Source organism: Pollicipes pollicipes, unplaced genomic scaffold, assembly GCF_011947565.3.
Source record: "Pollicipes pollicipes isolate AB1234 unplaced genomic scaffold, Ppol_2.1 Scaffold_3216;HRSCAF=3773_pilon_pilon_pilon, whole genome shotgun sequence".
Classification (NCBI taxonomy): Eukaryota; Metazoa; Arthropoda; class Thecostraca; order Pollicipedomorpha; family Pollicipedidae; genus Pollicipes; species Pollicipes pollicipes.
The window spans coordinates 5,177,938-5,201,358 of record NW_023596251.1 but is presented as its reverse complement, the minus strand read 5'-3'; the positions used below and the strand labels follow the sequence as shown (position 1 = coordinate 5,201,358).

At 55.9% G+C, this 23,421-nt stretch overlaps 1 protein-coding gene and 1 pseudogene across 1 annotated transcript; both read right to left on the bottom strand.

Moving 5' to 3' along the window:
- Positions 1-274: 274 nt before the first annotated feature.
- On the bottom strand, positions 275-2,601 carry LOC119090975 (uncharacterized). The gene is made up of 2 exons (XM_037213701.1): positions 2,396-2,601; positions 275-1,116 (listed from the first exon to the last, which is right to left on the bottom strand). The coding sequence occupies exons 1-2, from the start codon at positions 2,463-2,465 to the stop codon at positions 422-424; spliced, it is 765 nt and encodes a 254-aa protein (XP_037069596.1). The 5' UTR covers positions 2,466-2,601; the 3' UTR covers positions 275-421.
- A 3,387-nt stretch (positions 2,602-5,988) lies between these two features.
- LOC119091046 (unconventional myosin-Ia-like) overlaps positions 5,989-23,421 on the bottom strand; it is a 42,513-nt pseudogene continuing 25,080 nt past the window's right edge.

Below are 23,421 nucleotides of genomic sequence, written 5' to 3'. Positions count from 1 at the left end.
ATGGTCGAATCACGAAATCCCTATTTAAGGAAGATAAGAGGTCTCCCTAGTGTTCAATCCAACGGGGGTTCATTGCACACATCGTTGGCCATGGCTGTACAAAAAGACGAAATAAATTGATACCATTCCGCTTTTCGGGGTCTGTTCGTATGTGGGGCGTTCAGAAAGACTGCTTAATAGCTGGTGCTTGGACGTAGTGGCTTGTGCTTAGTCTGCATGTTATTTTATTTCTTGGAAGCTATCCCGAGATAAGTAGTTTGAAAATGCTTGCAAACTGGGTTCTGCTAAAACTTTTATTGATCAGATGATTCCTCTGTCGGAGTTCCAATAGCGGTCATTGCAAGAGCCACTTACCAAAATTTGAAGTACGATCAAGAACGGTTATGCTGACAGAAACGCTGAACAAAACCACTTACATTCTTTAACAGCTACTTGTCTTGAGATCCCTAATCGTCTCGCATATTTCACGCTTGAAGAACTTCTCCATTTTGTCCACATCTCTCTTGGCCTTGTCGAGGTTTCGGCAAAAGGTTTCTTGGGTTTCAGCGATGTCATTGCTTAATACGCGTAGGCTCTTATTCAGCTCTTCCTCTGCCGTGCGAATCTGATCGTCAATGGCTTGCAATGTCTTGTCTGTGCTCTTTTCAATCTCCTTCATCTTGCCGTTCACTTGGGAGAAGCCGTCGCTCATGCACTGCTGCACCTTACAAAGCCCGCTGTTGAGGTTGTCGCACGACTCCTTCAGCTGCTTCTCCAGGTTGCTGAACTTCTCCTCCACCTTTGCCAGCTGCTCGTCTGTGTTTGGGTTGGGTGGGTCATCGTCCTTGCGGCACGGGTCCCGGTAGGGGGGCCTCGACGGAGGCGCCATGCTGCGGAAGTTCCGACCGCCGCCGCCGCCGCCGCAGTCCATGTCATCTTGCATGCGGCTTCGAGAGCAGCCGCCGCCGCCGCGGGAGCATGGATCGCGCGCCTTGCCGCAGCCCCGACCGCCGCCTCGCCGGCGAGAGCTCATGGCCTCTTCGGCCTGCTCTCGGGTGACGATGGCTCTCTCGTACTCGTATTTCTCACCGCCAACGTCCTCAACACGACGATCGTACTCTTCACGTACCAATTCACCTGTTGAACAAGAGCCAAGACTGAATCATCGCGAAGGAGAGCAGATCAGCCTCATCTTTGCCAACATTCTTCAGTGGTCCAAAGATCCAAAGGTGGCAGCACGGTTTTACGACGCCATTCTATAAGCAGTGATCTGAATGAACCGCTGCTTTACCCAAAAAAGTCTGATACCATTCGAATGAAAATATACTGGATGCCTGCGGTGCTCATAAGCGGGTGTCCTACTCAGAGAAAGCCATGATCGCGAAACATCCCATCGACAACACACTGTTGTCATGGCAACATACACACGGTGGCACATGCTATCCATCAATGGGAAATTCTGGATTGGCCAACTCGGGATGAAACACCGTCAATACCCCTCGATATCCGGGGTTGTTCATTCATTCTGAGGGAGCATGTCCTTTTATTGGAATAATTATCTGTATTTTAGCATTGTCAAGATTAATTTCTTTCCTCGAGATGCCATCGTTTCATCAGTATTCATGAAGGCCTCAGGAGATCAGTTGGACTAAGGTATTTTAGGGGATTCTGCTTCGATGAGATCGTTTCTTTTTTTCCCACAGCGCATAGATCTGTGATCTATCACAATTCTATTCACAGTGATTGTTAACATTACAAAACTGGTTAGAAGTCAGCCATTTGTGGTGATAGGACAGAATTGATAAGCTGAAACTAGAGGCCCATATTTCTTAGAAACATCGGTTTTTGCCATTAGACTACTCTTTATCAGCTACAGCACCGTGTGTTAGCATATCTGCGGGGTATAGCACTTAGGATTGCTGGAGAAACAGTGCATGATGAGGGTGCGGAGGCTACGCAATATAACATGCGTATCTTCAACATTCGCTACGCCAATCGCGGCGCTTTCAGTTCAAAGCAAAATAAAGTATGAATGGCTGACCGTAAGGTAAGTGTATTTGGTTGACGCAATTATGAGCCATGTACGAGATGTGTGCTATGCATGCTGTTGTTCAGAACTGATTACCTATTATGCATCACACATCTAAATCTCATTATTTCAGGCTGTGCATGTATGGACGAACTGAGCAGCTGAATGGTCTGTTGCACCTTAGTCACAAGTATTTCAAAAGATAAGTTGCCATATCGTTGAGTTATGGCAAAAATCTCTGCTGCCTGAACCCCGTAAATCCTTCAGAGATCATGAACGATTGAACACGGTTTTTTGAAGATTGCGGAAAAGACACATTACGTCAAATTCCCTTTCTTTCTAACAAAGATCATCCGGGCATATTCGGCTGTCGATGGCGACTCTCACCTGTCTCGGGATCAATGTACTCGTTGCTCCAGCGGTCAGAAGGGTCGCCGCGTCGACACTTTGATCCCATTATTTGTCAAATCATACATAAAAATAAGCGACTGGCGGTAAATTTTATACAGGTAGCTAAAATTTGGAAATAAATGATGCCGTCGAAAAGCTTTTTGCAAAATATTCTCGTCAATCCTAGCACCCCTGCCTCTCAATATGAAATTTGAAATGTCAACAATAAGTCTTGAGCCAAGTCTCGCGCCCAATGACCGCTACTTGTTCCTGTTGCGCAGAAACATTACTACTTCTAAATACAAAATGCGTTTTCTGAAAGAAGCGCTAAATGTAGCATGTCACGAATTAAGTCGAGAACCGATGTGTTTCACGTCTCATCAATAAATCGAGTGCTAGAGTGCGAACTATACACAGTTCAAAATGGAGATATCTTTTCAATTATATTTATGGTTAGGAACATGAAAGTTCGGGTTTTTTCCCGAAAGCTTCATGCCAGATAATTGTAACAGACGGGGAAGGGATCGGGGTAAAATTCGCACATCGGCATCAAACCCTAGCGACTCGACTGAATACGACAGAGGTCCGTGCTCGCGACAAAAGATGGACTGCAGAAACGGCAACAAATACGATAAGGAAGAACTCAAAGGAAGATGTGGCCGGAAAGGTTACGATAAATGTGAAAAGAAGTGCAGTGGGCGAAACGGCAATACATCAACAAATCGAATTCCCAAAGGCTGTGACCGTCGCGACCAAAAAGGGAAAAGACGATCGTCTCCAGATTTTCACCAGATTCTGAAAATTGTGAAATGCCGAATGGATACCACTTTCCGTACGTTGGAGAAAGGTCTAAGTCGGGTGGAAAGAAACGTCAATGAAGAGCTCGCTAATGTACTAGCACAAGTCATGGATTTTGAAGAAGACATGAAGCCGCAACTCCTCGTACCTTACAAGAAGTGCAAGGAATTCGAAAGTTTATAGCACCCGTTTTATCCCGCCTGCCGAAAAGGTCAGCTTCTGAAAACTGCAGATCTCGGCGAAAGCCTCCATGCGGAAGGGACAAGAAGAGCCTCCCAATGTGAGCGCAAAGGATCGGTATAAAGACCTTATGAAAAGCTGGTGTGATAATGACAGATCTGGGGACGCTGTTCGGTCCAAGTCAAAAGACATGTGCAACCCCTGCGACCGGCGAAGAGACAAGAACGAGCGTCAGGATTACGAACGAGACAAGTACCGAGACTGTGACCGGGATGCGAGGTACCAGGACGTATCACCGGACGAGAGCGTTGACGAAGATGTCAGTAAAACAATGCAAGAGCTGCAAGACATCAGCATTAGTGTCAACAACAGCTTGAAGCGAATCAACCGGGCTTTCAATCATACTCAAGATTGTTATGAAGAGCGATCGACGCCCATAGTCGCCGCTGTCGAAAGCAGGCCGGAAATGCTCAATCGAGTAAATGATTCGCTCGCACAGATTGGTTGCGGGGCAAAAATGCTCAAACGGCTCCTGGTGGAGGAGAGAACAAAAGCAAATTGCTGAGGCGCAACACAAGAGGATTTGGATAATCTAAAAGCTATCATGGTCCTTTCGCCAGAATTGGTTTAAGCCACTGGCTAGGTGGACTTGATTCCGTGTAAAGACTAGGTGTTTGAGAAGAGCTTGGTGCTTTTTGCTGCGACTGCAATGCTCTGTGGGGTTTTATCTCGTCTGCATGCTGACAAGCACTAACAAGACCATATTCCAGCAACACGCGGCACGGCGTCCTTGAACGACCTCAACAAGGTCAATGAAGGCGATTCAAGATGGTAGCTAGGTGGTTTGATGGTGGACAATTCCCTGCGGCGAAGCTGCGGAGGATTTTCTTCAGCATGGGATAAGTATGATCCCGTTTTTTTTTTCACTCCGACGCGGCCTACCGATACTACGCCATTTAACTCCCGCCATGCTCAGAAATAGCTTCTGCTCGCAGCTGCAGGCCCGCGCTGATCGCACCAATGCGATAGCTGCTGGCGAATATATATATATATATATATATATATATATATATATATATATATATATATATATATGTTTAAATTGCGTGCCACAATATGACCGGATGAAGACAATGGCCGGCGATGTTCCTTGCCCTGCAGTTCATGCATCGTCCGTTATGCTGGAATTGAATGTGCGTCATTTGATTTAATTAGTCTGGACGTAATCCATATTTCAGCGAAGTGTTGGTAGACTAGTTTACCGTTTCGCTTGTAAACAGCTTTGTACAACATCGCTGCAGCTATATTAACAACATGAAAATACATATTACTGCAGATGACAACACGTAAAGGAACGATGTGGTTCTTACTCAGGCTCGGCTGCCCATGCCTTCAAACATGCAGGATTGATCTGCTCTTTTTCACGCACAAGTAACAGGACGGAATCAGTTCGGTTCAAGTACACCTTTATGCCATACCCACCACGTGTCAAGTGTGTGGGAGAAGCTTTAGTAATGCTCAGACAATAAAATAATAAAATATTTACAGCAAGCATCTACACTGTTGAGCAAACCTCAGGCAACATGTGTTTGACGCCCAAACACGCATAACACACACACGTCCACACTCGCCCGCGCCACAAAACACGCGTCACCCTGCACACAGTGTGGAACAATATACCGGAGGATAATGGGCGCACAAGCGGTGCCACTGGTGCCAGCGGCAACACAGAGCACACAGCCGCACCAGCCGCAGTCGAACGCACCACGAGCGCAGTCCCCTTGCACTTGGGCTCGTTGCTGGGCACACTGAATTCAGCGGGCCCGACTCTGGGCGTCATTACGAGCGCGGCGCGGTTGAACTATTGATTTGGCACAGCGTGGCTACAATCTGTACAGTCAACGGCTGCCTCCAGAGGCTGGATGTCATCACTAGGGTAGAGCCTTGCACTGAGTATTGTCGGCTCCCTGGGACCGCCCGGTCACTTCGGGGAAGAATAGCATTGGCGAGGTTCGAAGGAACGGTCAGCATCTCACAACGTGCACACTGCTCGATGTCCTGTGAGAAGAAACCGCCACGGAATGAAATGAAAACATCGTGATAGTAGAATATTGAGTTAAAAATTTGTGGGAAAGTTCCGCATCGGACTGGCGATAGAGTTAGCAGACAGAGGGTCGAAAGACTCACTAACCTGTGACACAGGTTGTCAGAGTGCATAAAATATATCGGACCCAGACGCAAAAGCAAGAGACCATTTCGCAGCACATCAGCCAAAGCTTCATGCCAAGCCACCGCATAACAGGCGCCGTTCTTCTCGGCGCCTCGCTCCGAGCAGACAGCGCCCCCCTTTCCGCGACAGTGTGCCGTGCGACAGTGCAGCAGTGCGGCATTGACCGTCCCTTAGAGTGCCGGGCCGGCCAACCAAACCAGCGGTCCCGCACGAGCCCAGCGACGCCCAGAGGTCGGCGGTCGTCGTGACGTCAGAGGCCACGGTGACGTCACCACGCGTTAGCGCCTGCCAACGGCCGGCCGTGCGTAGCGGCCGGCGCGCCCGCACGAGGGCAGCGGGTCGACAGCGTCCAGCGGTCCGTCAGGTGGGCAGCGCAGCGGCTTCAGCTCATGAACTGGTAAGGACAGCCACGGTGCCGGCTGGATGTTGCACCAGCAGGTGGCCGCGCCGGTGGCCGCGCCCCCACCACCACCTTCTCGCCCTTGAGCAGCGTCACCCTCGCCGGCCGCCTCTGCCGAGAAGCCATTCACCGGCGTCACGATGGCGTCACAGCAGCAGATCAGAGCGCGCGCATCGTGGCGTAACGGGGGTCATAACCCTCAGTGTCTAAGAACAAACAGGTAAATGAGGGGATTTCGGTCGAAAAGCGATAGTAATGCTTAGTGAGCAGCTCTAGATAGCTAGGGACATCTGGCGGCAAATGCAAAGACAAGACTTAACAAAGACAAGGAAACCTGTGGAAGTACTTCGCGGCGGCTATTATTCCGTTTTGTATTGCGTCTTTCCCCATGCGACCGTTGGAAATTAAAGCTCCCTATGAAAACTATAACATATTTACATCGGGAAAGATGTAAATCGACGCTACCCGCTAACTTATTCATCAAACATACAGGCCGCATGAGCTTGCCGAATGTCTGTCAGCTGATGCAAGAGCGCAATGTGCAGTCGGCACGTGGTTCGTGCACACGAGGAAGCCATTCCGGTGTGGCGTCCCGCAACGCTGGGACTGACCAGGAAGGTCATCTTCATGATGCGCCCCTGCTGATAGCCCATCTTCTTGTTGCCGGCCACAGTGTAGGAGCGGGCCCGCGGCAGCGGCGGTGGGCCGCTCCAGGTCCAGGCCGAACAGCGAGCACGTCTGCTGGATCGTCTTCTGGGTCACAGCGGTCCAGCGCGTCCGGCGGAGGCGTGCCTGCCAGGGTCAGGTCCGATCAAGTCCACAGGTCAAGCCGGGCTAGACCGTCGCTCGTGCTCTATCGCGTCAGTTTATGTAGGCTCACAAGAGTCACGTAAGATTAGACGGTATAAAGCCAACCAAGCATCATGGTAAGGCAGATCATGTCCAGACTGGCATGCTCATCTTCGCCTGATAAGTTTAATATAGATACATAGATGGAAGATTTAATGACATGGGTATAGAGGTATATAGGTGTGCATAGAGGGTAACAAGATGCATATTATAGATGCATATTGCATATGTGTATAGATGTATATAGTGGTTGATGTAGAAAACAAGCATGTAAAGTAGAAAGGTCTATAAGTTTTTTCGTTACGAGTTGGACCAATCACACCATCTTGTAACGCTTCATCTGGTAGATCAACGTTTCTTCTTCTCACTGTCGATTAAAAATGTAAGTAGAAGGCTATCTATATTCGGCCACGAGATAGCTCGGGACTCGCCCGCGTTGTGTAACCTACGCAGAGTCACGACCCGGGTCGTGGTCGGACCTCGTCTGACGCTAGGCAGCACACAACCTCACCTCAAGGATCAACTACGAAGCAAACAAGTCGTCACAAGCACACGGCACAGCGTTACAATCCTCACGCATCTGGCAATTTTTTATTGATTCGCTTCACATGCGTTGCGCATGTGCTATGCCAGCGTGCATGAAGATGGAGTTCGGGTCAGCCCGTAGCGAAAAGACTGGATGCAAATGAGGCCTGATCAGAGGAACGCTAACTCCAGAAGGATATGACAACAGGGCGGAAACAGCTCGGTAAACTGCAGTATCCTTAGAAGCACGTCTGCTTGAACTCAAGACGGCAACACCAATGGCCTAAAATAAAAAAAAACGTACCAACATTCGGAACCTACGTACCAACATTCGGAAAAAGGTACGTCCCGCCGGTCCAAGCGGCTGCTGCGCCGCGTTCGCCGCCGCCACTGACCTGCGATCGGCTGCGGCCGCGGCCGGGTCGGGCCGCTCTTGTTACGCTGCCGGTGCTCCATGTTGCGGCGCATCTGCGGCCAACGGCGGCGCACGCGCCAGCCGCGCCACGGCGCTCTGCACGAGCACGGCGGCGCGACGCCGGATCTGCTCGCGCAGCTGCTCCAGCTGCTGGCGCGCACCCTCACTGCGGGCAGAGGCGGCGTCAGCGACGGTAGTGGAGCAGCCGGCAGCGACGACACACCGAGGACGGAAAGTGACTTCACATGAAAACGGGCATGGACGGTGCAGACTGATGGCATGCCACCAGGAGTGTGATTACCAGCGGAAGTCCATGCCACTTTGGAGCAAGCTTGTGACAACTGAAATGATCAAACAATCCACAATTCCCCAGTGGCGTTTTTTACGGGACACATATACTCACGTGAGGAAGATATGCCGCGTGCCGAGCGCCCAGGCCGGTGCTGACGTTCTCCTGTTGCACAATAGATGGCGCCAGCGTCGCACGGAAACTTTCCAGGATGAGACGACAGTCCTCGACAGCCTTCTCCTCGGTGCGGCGCAACAGCTTAGAGGGCGCCAACAGCCGGTAGCGTGTGTTGAACGCCTTGAAGCGCATTCGGTGGGGGATAGCCTGGCGGCGAAGACAGACAAAATCAAAGATCAGATCAGGCCGGATGTAACGACATCAGAAGATGAAAAGATCGAGGTCAGAAACCGCGAAAATCAATGGGGACAAATATAGCTCACCAATTTCCAGGCGTGAGACGCGCTACATCCAATCTCACTTCTCTCTTGAATGTCACACTTCAGCACGTTTCGAATGTGCCCCGCTTCTAATCATCCCCCCACCGCTACTCACCGGCCGCCATCAGGTTGGTGCCTCGCTTCTAACCCTCCCCCACCGCTGACTCACCGGCCGCCATCAGGTTGACGGTCTCGAGCAGCGGCAGGGCGCGGATCTGGCGCATGACCGTGGGTCGCTCGAACGCCAGCGGCTCCTCGGCGCCGTTGGCCTTGACCGCAGCGGACGAAGTGCGGCTTGGCGTGCACCAGCGTCCTCAGCAGGTTGTCCAGCCGCGTGGGAAGTCCTCTGCGTCAGCGTTCGACACCGGCTCGTCGCCGTTTTGCCTGGCGCGACAGCAGCCGGTGTTGGTTGCACAGAGGCTAGGCATGGATAGGTTAGGCATGGCGCGGACTGCAGATGGAGCCCACAAGTCATACTGTTTGTCAAGCGATAACAAGGACTTCTGCGGTCTTACTTAATGTGCAGCTGTCCTTCCGAGACTAGCTACCACAACCAGTTTATTTAGGTAATCGTACAGACTACTCGTGCTGTTATCTGTCCTGTTATCTATCGTGTCTATCAAAGTTTTCGGAGCCCTTTTATTCATTTTGTTGTAGAATTTCCGAAGGCTTAGCAGGCAGAGAACGCAATAGAGCCCAGGGGTCGGCTCGAGTTTGCAGCTCTGATTTCCCCAGCCAGCAGCAGAGATGTTCCCACGTGATTACAAGAGACTCACTTTATCATCAAGCTTGTGCGAAGTAATTCACACAACTACTAATCAGCACAACAAATTCACCCATTCCAAAACCTTTGCGTCGTTGTGGTTCAAGACAACCACACGTGCATGACTCACCTCAACACCTCCACCAGTGGAGTCCCGCTGCTGCGCCTCCCAGCCCCCGATGTGTGTGGCTCTGCTCACAGGTCGGTGTGGCTGGTGGGACTGATGCGGAAGCTGACGCCCCGCGGCACCGTCTCCTGGCTGTAGAGCGCCTTCAGTTCCGAGCCGAACAGGTGGCTGGCGAAGCCGAAGCTGCAGTTCTGCTTGTGAAATACAGACACCAGGTCGTCCGGCACACAGTCCTTGTTCGTGTCTGCGGGCAGGAGCCACGTGTCAGGGCTGGCGTCTGCAGTACATCCTCGGTGCACGTGGTCTGCCTCGAGTTCGCGACGCTCGTGCAACTTTTGACACGAAACTTGAAACTGCGAGAAAATCCTAATTCCACACACAAAATGTCAGTGGGGCAAGCACAGGGGCAAGCCATATTCGCAGTTACATGCCTTGGGTGGTATCGCTCAGGCCCACAACAGCATATTTTCTTCCAACTCACTCTGACCCCAAAGCATCACCTCTCAAAACTTGCCCCGCCTCCACCAAACGGCTCTCCTTCTCGCCCCTGGCGAGCACCAGCCAGCCAGCTCACCGAGAAAGTCGGCGGCCGTATAGACCACCGTGCCAGCGTAGTGTTGCACGCCGAAGCAGCCGGGCTGGGTGGCGCGCGCTTCCAGCAGGCGGGCCGTTGTTCTTGTGCGCCACGCGCACCTTCTGCAGGTAGGTCTCTGGCGAGCCGCGCACGCTGCACTCGATGTCCAGCATCGACAGCAGGCCGGTGCGCTGGCGGAGGTCACCAGGTCACTTTCAGGGGTCACCGCCGGGGTCACAGTGTCACGGACAGGTCATGGCCACATGGGTTGAGCCAGGGGTCAAGGGGAATGGGTCAAGGTTGCGCACTTTGCCACTTTTCCCAAGTAACATGGAAGCCGACAGAAAGTTTCACGGATTATTACGACATTTCAACATCTTGACCAATAAATAAGAATCTGATTTCAACTGAAGTTGCAGCCACACACGCAACCTCTTAGAAAACCATTTTTACTATCAAATTTCCTACATCGGTCATCTGATTGCTATGTATTTCCGTTCCATGCATCGCGAAACCGAACTCTAGCATTCAGCAGCATCACGGTCGAAAACACCTCTAAGTTCACCTTTACTTCCGGCTCTGTGTCCAGCTCTAGACACCCCCAACGGAGCTCACTCACCAGCGAGCTGATGAGGTCGATGCAGGGTACATTGTCGACGTACTCCACCTCCACCTCGCACGTGATGCCCTCCTCACGACACGACTCCAGGCTCGACTTGAAGATGTGCGTGTTGTAGAAGTGCTGCATCGTCTCCGAGCACAGGTTGATGCACAGGTGTTCCAGGTGCGACGGCTGAAGCAGGCATGAGACCGTGACGTCAGCGCAGCGGATTTAATGACGCTACGGGTGGCATACGGGGCGATGGTGGCACGAGTGCTGCGACGTCATTGGTGCGTTGAAATTGAAATGACGACATTGGTGGGATGAGATGCCAAACTTAAAAGAATGAAACGGAGCTTCGTCTCACTGTGTTGAAGTTCGGCTGTGCAATGTCCGGAACACAACCTCTCCCTTCGCCGTCTGCAGGCAGTCCTCACCCCACCACTCCAGATGACTCATTTGGTCTCAGAGCCATCAAAACAACGAGACTCAACATTCCACCTCAGGGTTCTCGAAATCCCATTCAAGTCAGCCTTAACACATTTGTCACTGTCCAAAATACAGGCCAACGGAGCTTGAAAACTGAACATGACGACATAAAGCCTCAAATGCTAGAAGACCCAACTGTCTCACTCCTTAGGCCTTCTCAGGTCTCAAAGCCCAGCCTCAGCGTCCCCAAGCCCAGTCTGGTTGCAGCCAAGCCCCCATCCGCAAGAACCCCGAAACTCCAAGCGCATAGCCCTCGAAACCCCAATCGCAGCACCATCCAAAGCCTCACCTTGGGATCCTCGAAGCCGAACATGTCCAGGATGCCGATAAAGCCGTCGGTGGCGTGGCGCACGGCCGAGTTCAGCACGCTCATGCTCTTGCTGGCGCGGCTGCCGGCCGTGCCGACGGTAGACGCGTGCGCCGACTGGGCGTCCAGGTGCACGTGCGAGTCGTCCGACGAGCTGAGCGTGCCCGACGTGGAGCCGATGCGCTTCAGCGAGTTGGCGCGCCGCACGATCGTGGCCACCGTGCGGCAGTAAGAGGGCCTTGGCCAGCGAGTCCCGCGTCATGCTGTCCACGAGGGAGTCAGAGGGTGAACTCAGCTGCCTGGCCACGAGGGAGTCAAGGGAGGGGGGGGGGCTCAGCTGCCTGGCCACGTGGGAGGTGCGCCAGAGGGGGGGGGGGCGTCAGCTGGCTGCCCGCGAAGGAGGCGCGTCAGAGGGGGGGGGGGGGGCTTCAGCTGGCTATCTATGAAGGAGGCGCGTCATAGGGAGGGGGGACGTCAGCGGGCTGCCCACGAGGGAGGCGCGTCAGAAGGAGGGGGATGCCAGCTGTCACAGCGTTACGTAAGCTTTACTAAAGATTAACGAACACGGACGTCCTCACAGAGAAATCAAACATTGCTTCTCTCATGCGTGGTCCAGGTCGCCCGAATGTGTTGCTTTTGCACAAGACAACCTAATAGAGCAGAAAGACTGGTGCGCGCCTCGCAGAGCAGGCTACCGAGGACAACACAAACTGGCGCGAGAACAGTCTACCGGAAACACACAAACTGGCGCGAGAACAGGCTACCGGGAACACACAAACTGGCGCGAGAACAGACTACTGGGAACACACAAACTGGCGCGAGAACAGGCTACCGGGAACACACAAACTGGCGCGAATGATACTGGCGCGAATGTGCCTTCGTGTCTCTTCGATCCATCCATCTGCTTTGCGTTCCCCCCCCCCCCCCCCCGGAGCCGCACGCCTCAATATAAAACCCCGCTCATGGCCTCTGACCTGAATATGTGTGAATCAAGTCTGAGACTGCTCATTCGAATCTCCCGATGTCTCCAGGTCCCGGGGTAGTCTCTAGCTTGTGTCTGGGTCCCAGTTTCCAAAACTAATCTTCCCGAGTCTCAGTCTGTTAGTCTGAGCTTCAGCTTGCGAGTCCCTGAGCCCATTTATGGGTCTTCAAACTACATATGAGTCGTTGCCTGAGTGCCTGCATTCCTGTCTCAGAGTGAGAGTCAGGCTCTGAGTTGGAATCTGAAATCAGAACCCCGTAAGCCCGAGTCCTGTGACCGAGACGGCCAGCCTGCACAGCCCAGCCGGAGCCTCCACACGCAGGTCTGCGGGTCCCTCGGGAGCCGAGCGCCCGGGACCGGCGACTCACCCGGACATGTTGGCGTCACACAGCTGACTTCACCAGCTGGCCGCGCACGTTGTGGGTGCGGGAGGTGAGACCGCGCTGCAGCGCCTGTGCGTTGAAGCCGAGCAGCGCCGCCACCGAGTGCAGCTCCTTCTGGTTCTGCACCTCCACCTGCAGCGCACGGGCCACGTTAGAAAGCACGTCGTCGGAGGTCTGTCACGTGACCTGTGATGTCATGGGGAGGTTGGAGCTTGCGTCGCAAGTCTCTCCTGCCAAGGACATGCAGCAAACGTTACAGGGCTTACCACGGTTCCTGTCGACACCGTGCTTCCACTTGGCAAACACGAGGACGTTAGAGGGACACGGAGACTGTTTCTGCCCTTGTCCAGCTTTGGAATGCGATAAACAGGGAGTGTAACAACATAATATATATGGTACGGGTTTCGTGCCAAGTCACGGTTACATACACAAGGGGTAAACAGTCTTAATATCAAAGCAAATCGTTTACACACCAGATGCGGACACAAGAGTTCATGACGAACGTGATCAAAGGCGACGGGGTTCTAGTCTGGGATTCCACATGCAAACGGCCGTACAAACGAGCAATCTTGTAAAAAGCAAGGCCAACCCGCAAATTTTCACGTGTGAGGGTGTGAGATTAGCGCCGTCAAGAACGAGAGCCCCCGCATTAAACTACCCCCACACCCTGGTCCAAACCTTCACTCCCCAAACACCACTCATCGCTTCCGCCCTCCACTCCTCACCTCAATGCCGGGGGCCGTCCGCGAACGTGACATTGCCGAGCAGCAGGACAGAGGCCAGTACCCGCACCACGTCCATAAACGGGATGCCGAGCACACCCAGGCACGACTTCCAGGCCTCGAAGCGGCGCGCGTCCTCCTTGTCGTCCTGGCGCGTGTCGCCCTGGCGCAAGTAGCGCAGGCTGGAGAGCGTGCAGCCCTCCAGGTGCAGCTTGGCTGCCGGCGGCGGAAGGGCGGCGTCAACGTGGCGGAGCGGGCGGCCGTGGGAGTGAACGGTGTCAACGGACGAGCGGGAGCGTAGAGGCGGCGGCCGTGGGAGGGATCGGTGTCAATGGACGAGCGGGAGCGTAGAGGCGGCGGCCGTGGGAGGGATCGGTGTCAATGGACGAGCGGGAGCGTAGAGGCGGCGGCCGCGGGAGGGAGCGGTGCCAACGGACCAGGGGGTGGGATCAGTGAGGAGCCGGCGGCCGTGGGAGGGATCGGTGTCAATGGACGAGCGGGAGCGTAGAGGCGGCGGCCGCTGGAGGGAGCGGTGCCAACGGACCAGGGGTGGGATCAGTGAGGAGCCGGCGGCCGTGGGAGTGAGCGGTGTCAATGGACGATCGGGGGCGTAGAGGCGGCGGCCGTGGGAGTGAGCGGTGTCAATGGACGAGCGGGAGCGTAGAGGCGGCGGCCGTGGGAGGGAGCGGTGTCAACGGACGAGCGGGAGCGTAGAGGCGGCGGCCGCGGGAGGGAGCGGTGTCAATGGACGAGCGGGAGCGTAGAGGCGGCGGCCGCGGGAGGGAGCGGTGCCAACGGACCAGGGGTGGGATCAGTGTGGAGCCGGTGCCCGCGGGAGGGGCGGTGTCGGCGGACGAGAGCGTGGGATCAGTGTGGAGCTGGCTCCCGCGGGAGGGGCGGTGTCGGCGGACGAGGGGGTGGGATCAGTGCAAAGCCGGCGGCCACGGGAGGGGAGGGGTCAAACGGACGACGGGGGAGTGAGGGGCGTCGGTGCGGAGCCGACGGCCGCGAGAGGGGCGTTGTCGACAGACGAGGTGGGGGGGGGGGGGGGGGGGAGGGGAGGGGGGGAGCGCGGAGCCGGCAGCCGCGGGAAGGGGCGGTGACACGACGAGAGGGGATCACGAAGTCGGTGACCGCGGGATGAAGCGGTGTCGACAGACGAGGCCAGAGGGGGGGAGGGGGAGGGGGCGGATGTCGACGAGAGACGACAGCGTGAAACACTCAACGGCGAGAGACCAGCGCCAACACGATACTCCAGGATGGGTTGTCAGAGTCGGTGGGGGTACATCAGTCAGGGGACGGGACATCGCCCACGATGGACCGCCGAGTGCGGACAGGTCGGTGCTAATGAGAAAATCACTAGTCAGGAGATGAACGGCGTCAAGAAGACGAGGCAGTGGGAAGCCGTCCCATTCATGTGACAGGCTTGGCAGAGGGCCCACTCGTGGCCTCTCACCTCGCTCGTCGGCGCTGAGGCCGGCCAGCATCTGGTAGAAGATGTGGTAGTTCTTCTCGCCGGTGAGGGGCCGCACCACGCGGGTCTGGTCGAGGAAGTAGCAGTGGATTTTTGTACGATACAGGGCGCCGTCTGTTACTTGAACCTCGATGAAGTGACCCTGTGGTAAGGCATGGTTATGAGCATCACCAGCATCACCGTCGCCATCTTCTTCACGTAGCATCTTGACTTGGACTTATCTGAGGAAGATTTGAAGATTTGAGTCTGAAACTGACCATTGCTGCCAGATGAGCACAGCCCGGGACGACTTTTTCTTCTTCGGCCGATGTGCCAGTCAACCATCTGATCCGCCGACAACATCAATTGTACTCATCCTTCGCTTCGAGTCCGATAACTGTCATTGGGAATGTGAGCCTACCTGCGGAGGCCCATGGCTAACCAACCGAACCACCAACTTCAAAACATCATCGCAACGCCCGTTCCTAGTCACTCATGACCGCTTTCTGAACCCCGCGAGAATTACTGCACCAGCCGCCAAGCACTCAATCGTCTTTAGTGAACGCGACGCCTGTGGTTCCGCACGCATTATGGAGCACCAGAGACTACGCTGGTGGCCAACGCATTAGTGCTCGCGGAACATGGCGCAACCGGGATTCGAACCTGGGTCCCCATGCCGGAGCCGAAGGCGCTATGCACTCGGCAATTGCACTCATCACCACCAGGCACTCACAATGCGACTGGACTCTGAGTTGGAGGCGGTCTTGGCGCTGCCGAGGGACCTCAGCACAGTGAAGGCGGCCGCCAGGTGCTTGAAGGCATCCGTCTCCGGGCCGCCGCCAGCCACGTCGAACAGCTGGCGCAACAGCAACATCGACGCGTACGTTTTGCCGCTGCCGCTGGAGCCTGCCGAGCGCGCGCGGTGGCGTCAACATGACGTCATACAGACCGGTGGATAGCTGGAAAGCGTGTCAGTCTTGGAGCGTGCTGAGGAGACGATGACGTCCGCATGACATCATCACACCACTGCGGAACTATTTAGCCAATCGGCGAAGGCATGGCGTGTGACGCCATACCGCGCAGGAAAGCCTGCCGTCGTCGGTGCTATTCGGGAGGCAGACGTTACGTTGGACGGGCGTCACCATATCAGGTCGGAGTCAAGATAACAGCCGGAGATGCCGGAGGCGATGCCGCCCTGAGGTCCGCTGTCTCCCGGGACGACTAAGGCCCGCTGACGACTGAGGCCCGCTGTCTCCCGGGACGACTAAGGCCCGCTGACGACTGAGGCCCGCTGTCTCCCGGGACGACTAAGGCCCGCTGACGACTGAGGCCCGCTGTCTCCCGGGACGACTAAGGCCCGCTGACGACTGAGGCCCGCTGTCTCCCGGGACGACTAAGGTCCACTGACGACTGAGGCCGCTGTCTCCAGGGACGACTAAGGTCCACTGACGACTGAGGCCCGCTGTCTCCCGGGACGACTAAGGTCCACTGACGACTGAGGCCCGCTGTCTCCAGGGACGACTAAGGTCCACTGACGACTGAGGCCCGCCGTCTCCCGGGACGACTAAGGTCCACTGACGACTGAGGTCCCGCTGTCTCCCGGGACGACTAAGGTCCACTGACGACTGAGGTCCGCTGTCTCCCGGGACGACTGAGGTCCACTGACGACTGAGGCCGCTGTCTCCGGGACGACTAAGGTCCACTGACGACTGAGGCCGCTGTCTCCCGGGACGACTAAGGTCCACTGACGACTGAGGCCCGCTGTCTCCCGGGACGACTAAGGTCCACTGACGACTGAGGTCCGCTGTCTCCAGGGACGACTAAGGTCCACTGACGACTGAGGTCCGCTGTCTCCCGGGACGACTAAGGTCCACTGACGACTGAGGCCGCTGTCTCCCGGGACGACTAAGGTCCACTGACGACTGAGGCCCGCTGTCTCCCGGGACGACTAAGGTCCACTGACGACTGAGGCCCGCTGTCTCCCGGGACGACTAAGGTCCACTGACGACTGAGGCTCGCTGGCTCCCGGGACGACTGAGGCCCGCTGTCTCCAGGGACGACTAAGGTCCACTGACGACTGAGGCCCGCTGTCTCCCGGGACGACTGAGGTCCACTGACGACTGAGGCCGCTGTCTCCCGGGACGACTAAGGTCCACTGACGACTGAGGCCCGCTGTCTCCCGGGACGACTAAGGTCCACTGACGACTGAGGCCGCGTCTCCCGGGACGACTAAGGTCCACTGACGACTGAGGCCCGCTGTCTCCCGGGACGACTAAGGTCCACTGACGACTGAGGCCGCTGTCTCCCGGGACGACTAAGGTCCACTGACGACTGAGGCCCGCTGTCTCCCGGGACGACTAAGGTCCACTGACGACTGAGGCCCGCTGTCTCCCGGGACGACTGAGGTCCACTGACGACTGAGGCCCGCTGTCTCCCGGGACGACTAAGGTCCACTGACGACTGAGGCCCGCTGTCTCCCGGGACGACTGAAGGTCCACTGACGACTGAGGCCGCTGTCTCCCGGGACGACTAAGGTCCACTGACGACTGAGGCCCGCTGTCTCCCGGGACGACTAAGGTCCACTGACGACTGAGGCCCGCTGTCTCCCGGGACGACTAAGGTCCACTGACGACTGAGCCCGCTGTCTCCCGGACGACTAAGGTCCACTGACGACTGAGGCCCGCTGTCTCCCGGGACGACTAAGGTCCACTGACGACTGAGGCCCGCTGTCTCCCGGGACGACTAAGGTCCACTGACGACTGAGGTCCGCTGTCTCCCGGGACGACTAAGGTCCACTGACGACTGAGGCCCGCTGTCTCCCGGGACGACTAAGGTCCACTGACGACTGAGGCCCGCTGGCTCCCGGGACGACTAAGGTCCACTGACGACTGAGGTCCCTGTCTCCAGGGACGACTAAGGTCCACTGACGACTGAGGCCCCTGTCTCCCGGGACGACTAAGGTCCACTGACGACTGAGGCCCTGTCTCCAGGGACGACTGAGGTCCACTGACGACTGAGGCCCGCTGCTCCCGGGACGACTAAGGTCCACTGACGACTGAGGCCCGCTGTCTCCCGGGACGACTAGGTCCACTGACGACTGAGGCCGCTGTCTCCCGGGACGACTAAGGTCCACTGACGACTGAGGCCCGCTGTCTCCCGGACGACTGAGGTCCATTGTCTCCCGTTACGACTGGGGTCCGCTGTCTCCCGGGACGACTAAGGTCCACTGACGACTGAGGCCCCTGTCTCCGGGACGACTGAGGTCCACTGACGACTGAGGTCCGCTGTCTCCAGGGACGACTAAGGTCCACTGACGACTGAGGCCCGCTGTCTCCCGGGACGACTGAGGTCCACTGACGACTGAGGTCCGCTGTCTCCAGGGACGACTAAGGTCCACTGACGACTGAGGCCCGCTGTCTCCCGGGACGACTAAGGTCCACTGACGACTGAGCCCGCTGTCTCCAGGGACGACTGAGGTCCACTGAGGGCGCTGTCCTCCCGGGACGACTGAGGTCCATTGTCTCCCGTTACGACTGGGGTCCGCTGTCTCCCGGGACGACTGAGGTCCACTGAAGGTCGGGCCTCCGGGGCGACTGAGGTCCATTGTCTCCCGTTACGACTGAGGTTCGCTGTCTCCCGGGACGACTGAGGTCCACTGAAGGTCGGGCCTCCCGGGACGACTGAGGTCCACTGCCTCCCGGGACAAAGGCAGCCCGACTGGGTACTGAAGCAAGCGCGGCAAGAGAAGTCCTTCAGTGATGAGTGCAGGAAAGTGTTAGTGATAGACTCATGCACGCATATGCGGGACTGGTGTCTAGTACGCCGCCGGGTGCTTTGCTTGTTCTTGGATGAAATTTTTAAGAGAGGAAACATTTGAAGGCGCACAGCAGAATCTCAACTCAGACCAGCCCGTCTTCACGATTCATTGTTTTTTTCTCTACCATAGGTGAACAATTTATACATATTCTGCTGGTGTTTATTGCCGGGAAAAAAATCCTGGACGCTCAGCAGTAAGTCAGTTTCCCTTTGCTTTGTCGAGCGCACCGGCCGTACCCACACGGAGATTACAGCGCCGCCAGCACAGCGCAGCGAAGTGGAGGGAGTCGTAAGCCGTTACCGCAAGATCCACATCAGCGCAGGTAAAAAGCATCTTAATACCGTGGTGGTGAGGCTGATCTGAGCACCCTCCAACTGATGCAAGTTCCGGCTTACACGGCGCTGCAGCGCCAAATTAATTCAAGCGCGTCACTTTCAGCACACAATACGGCTTGCACCGTTAGGATGCACTTTTGACAGATTGCACTGATCAGCACAACTTAAGCGTTCATTCGTCCCAGTTTGGTAGCAATGATTTGTGTCGCACTGCACTTGGGCTGGCGGTAAGCCACTGTGTGCAATGTTCATGGATGGGCCTCAGTCCAGTACGTGAACACGTGAGACAGTCGCCCTCCCCCGCCCCCTATCCGGCGCCAGCCAGCCAGGCCTTATGCGGTCAGCTGAGTCATCGTCGCGCCGGCCGTCATTTGTCTCGACCGATCAGGCGGGACAGGGGACGGGCGGGATCTGAAGGCGACCAGGCGGGACAGGGGACGGGCGGGATCTGAAGGCGACCCGGCGGGACAGGGGACGGGCGGGATCTGAAGGCGACCAGACGGGACAGGGGACGGGCGGGATCTGAAGGCGACCAGACGGGACAGGGGACGGGCAGGATCTGAAGGCGACCAGACGGGACAGGGGACGGGCGGGATCTAAGGCGACCCGGCGGGACAAGGGGCGGGCGGGATCTAAGGCGACCCGGCGGGACAAGGGACAGGCGGGATCTGAAGGCGCCCCGGCGGGACAAGGGACGGGCGGGATCTGAAGGCGACCCGGCGGGACAGGGGACGGGCAGGATCTGAAGGCGACCAGACGGGACAGGGGACGGGCGGGATCTAAGGCGACCCGGCGGGACAAGGGGCGGGCGGGATCTAAGGCGACCCGACGGGACAGGGGACGGGCGGGATCTGAAGGTGACCAGGCGGGACAGGGGACGGGCGGGATCTAAAGGCGAGCGGTTATCGCCAGCAGCCGTCGCAGCTGCGCACGCTGGGCGTGGTGACACCGCCGGTGAGCATCCGTCTGATCGCTCTGTTTTGATCGATCGCGGCGATAAAACCGAAACAAACAATCAACGCAGCATATCTCTGACGTCGCCTCCAACGCAACAATCCCTCTTTGTAACGAGACGGTTTAAAATACGTCGGTCAAGCACCATATGGCAAAGCGCTCAAGCAAAATATGGCAGTGCATCACAAAAAAATTGGCAAAGAAAGTCGAAAGTTCAACCTTGCCATCCGCTTTCCCGCCCATTTGTGCATTTTCGGGCTTGCATTGAGTCCTAACATGCCGCTAAAGAGTATAACCAGGCTTTCCGCGTGCTGATCAGTAGATGGTCACAACAGCACCGCAATACTCTGGAATGGCCGGATATTTATTGGAGGGCAGAAGGTTTTCCGGGGAGCTCCGCACATGGCAGATTTCCAGGTTGCCCTACTCAGGATGCTTCTGACCGTGCGGAGAGCGGCACACCATAGTCGGTATTAGGCACATGTCAGGCAGCAAGGAAGGAAAAGCCACCGGGCGAGGTAAGGCCAAATCACAGCGCCGACGGTTCCCTGAATCCATCCCCTGATTGAGGGATATTTGATGTCCTTATTACATGGCTGCTTGTGTTCACCTGTCACACAGGTGTCCTAACAATAACGCTGCTCTTATAACGCCAGAACTGTGATGTCAGCAAGCTGTTCTCATTCATCGCGACGATCTAACTCGCTCCGTCCCGCACCGCCAGCTCAGCTCGTCCCCCGTCTAGCTCGGAGTCGGCGCACAGCCCAGCGCGACAAGGTGGAGGCCCGGGCTGACCTCGGAAATGCCCGATTACCGTCGACGAGTGGAGAGAGAAGAGAATGAGCCTGATCAGCTCCGGCGAAGTCTGTTGCGTGCCCCGGCCCGGCTCCCTGACAGGAGGCCAACTGGGAACCTGATTACCGGCGGAGGTGGGCGCAGAGCCATTGCGGCGAGGAGCGCCAGGGGCGCCGGCAAGAATCACAGGGAGCGAGGCGTGTTGATACGATTCTAGTCGGAGAAAAGGCAGACGTCTGAGAGATATACGCAGCGGTGTAATACGCAGCCGTACCATGCGCAGCGGTGTACTGTGTTCGCCTATCTGGGCGACAGCGTGTGACCCCTTCCCCTTTAACAGGGGCCTGTATGCGCCACTGGGAGAGACTTCAGGGTGGAGTGTGACCTTGGCCGTGAAGCACGCGATCAACAGGGGCGGAGAACATGAAATTGAAATCAGTCATGAGGCAATCGCATTTGCGGACTGCTGCACGACACCGTTGTTTCTGTACGCCGAAATGCATGTGAACACAGGAGCATTAAGTTGAGAACCAAGCCGTCCAGTGAAGTAATCTCCCAAGCAGGAACGTAGTTTTGCAACAAAAAACCTTGGGAACGGAGAAAATGTTCAAACCCTAAATAAGGATAAGGAGAAAATAAACTTTTCCCGGATTTGACAAACTGTCTCCTAAATTGGTGCCAGGGCTGAAGCCTTCCCCCCCCCCCTCTCCCCCCTGCGCCCCTTCCGAATACAAAGGAAACTATATGCCTGGCAGCTAGTCTTCCCGTCCTGTCTTATTGTGCGAGGCGATGCTAGACATGAACAGAAGACTTAAGGCAAATGCCATCATCTCCAAATGCCTTAAAATTATCTCAATAGCTGGTATGAACTTAATTTAAAAAATAGCGCGTAATCGATTCGGTATCGGTGCGTTCGGTAGAGACACATACCTATCTACAAGACTTCGAAAATCATAATCGCCACGACGTGGCACAGCGTAGTCAACAAACGTTGCGCTAGGCGGGAATCGAACTGAGGTCCCCAGACAGCGCCGCTGCTGGTGACCGACCGCCCGCGCCTCGGCCCCAGCTCGACGCACCGGAGAGGATGATGGCCTGCGGGTAGCCGGTCTCGGTCTGCTGCCGCACGGCCTCGTTGACGACCTTCTGCAGCTGCGGCGACTGGGAGACGGCGCGCGCTGACGTCAGCGTCAGTGGGTTGCCTAGGTCGTTGTACGCGTTGATGGAGATGAGGATCGAACCGACATTTGTCTGCAACGCACACGGCAACGAGTAAGTGGCGCTGACAGCTGAGACGCTGGGGATGACAAATTACGTCGTTGTTTAATTGGGTGGCCACACTGGCGTGCCAACACCTAATTTGGCGGTGGAGTGAGCAGAACTAACCTGGAAAATATCATCAAATCCGGTCAAATTCATTGCAAAATGGGCGAATGTTTCGTTTAGGTGTGATAGCATCATTGATATCATCTGTGTCGTTATTGAGACCATCGTTCGAAAGCCGATTACAAATCAAACGCCACACGAACAAACCATCACAACACAAAACTGCAGTTGGGGTGCACAATGATTCCAACCAAATGACGGGAAGGGGCGCAAACTTTGCATGGTGTTGCGTGGAACTACAAGTCCACGAGCCCTAAAGCGATAGGAAATCGCCCAAGCGCACAGTCCTCCAGCGTTGTTGTCACCACAGCCGGCCGCGGCTACTCACGAAGAACTGACAGTCCTGGAACCGAGCGTGCAGGGAGCGGAGCACGGCGTGCTCGGTCAGCGGGCCCTCCAGGTGGGTCAGGTCCTCCACGCGCCGGTACGAGGCTGGCGCGGCCGCAGCGCTGCCGCCGCCGCTGCTGCCACCTGTCGATAACCGCGACAACTTGGCGTTTCCTGAGTCTGCCGGCAGATGGCAGTAGTGAGTTAGCGGGCGTGTTGGGTAGGGTCAGATGGCCTTCGACAGCGAAACGATGTAGGCTTCTCGGAGCACATTCAATTTTTCAAGAATATATATTGCACCATGAAAGCTGATTTCGAATACCACAGTCATGTTTACACTGTAATTGGTGCGGTATTGCGGTCAGTGCACCCAGACGAGTATGACCAGTGCTCATAACCAGAAAGAAGCAAGTGCAGGTAACGCGATACCGTGGGTGTGGCACTATTCACAGAAGGGTTCATCGGAATAACCATAATCTTATTATTTCCCTTTTGAGCGATGACCGTTCTGGCGGCTTCGCTGCGCAAGATTTCCTCCATCCCTAAAGTCCGGCCCCAGCGCCAGCACGCGCCCCGGCGAACCGCCCCCGGACCACTGGATGGCGCTCTAGAGGTGGTAACTCTGTAGGCCCATGGTTCTGCTCCAAGACAGCTCTATGCTACCTAACCAAACAAAAACAAAAAACAGTACTGCCAGACCATGTCTTATCGCAGCCAATGCGGTTTCAAGAGGTCTTTAAAATGCACGTACTACCTGTTGTTACAATTTCAAACCGCGGTATGTAACTTAGAGATGGTCATTACTGGCTGGGATAGCTCTAAATTGGTCAAACCATTCTTTGCAAGCGCCTATTCTAAGATAACAAATTAATAGCATGCGGTATT

Coding starts and splice junctions, on each gene's coding strand:
- LOC119090975 (XM_037213701.1), bottom strand. CDS start 2,465: ATGGGATCAAAGTGTCGACGCGGCGACCCTTCTGACCGCTGGAGCAAC. Junction 1,117..2,395: donor GTACATTGATCCCGAGACAG/GTGAGAGTCGCC, acceptor CTTGTTCAACAG/GTGAATTGGTACGTGAAGAG.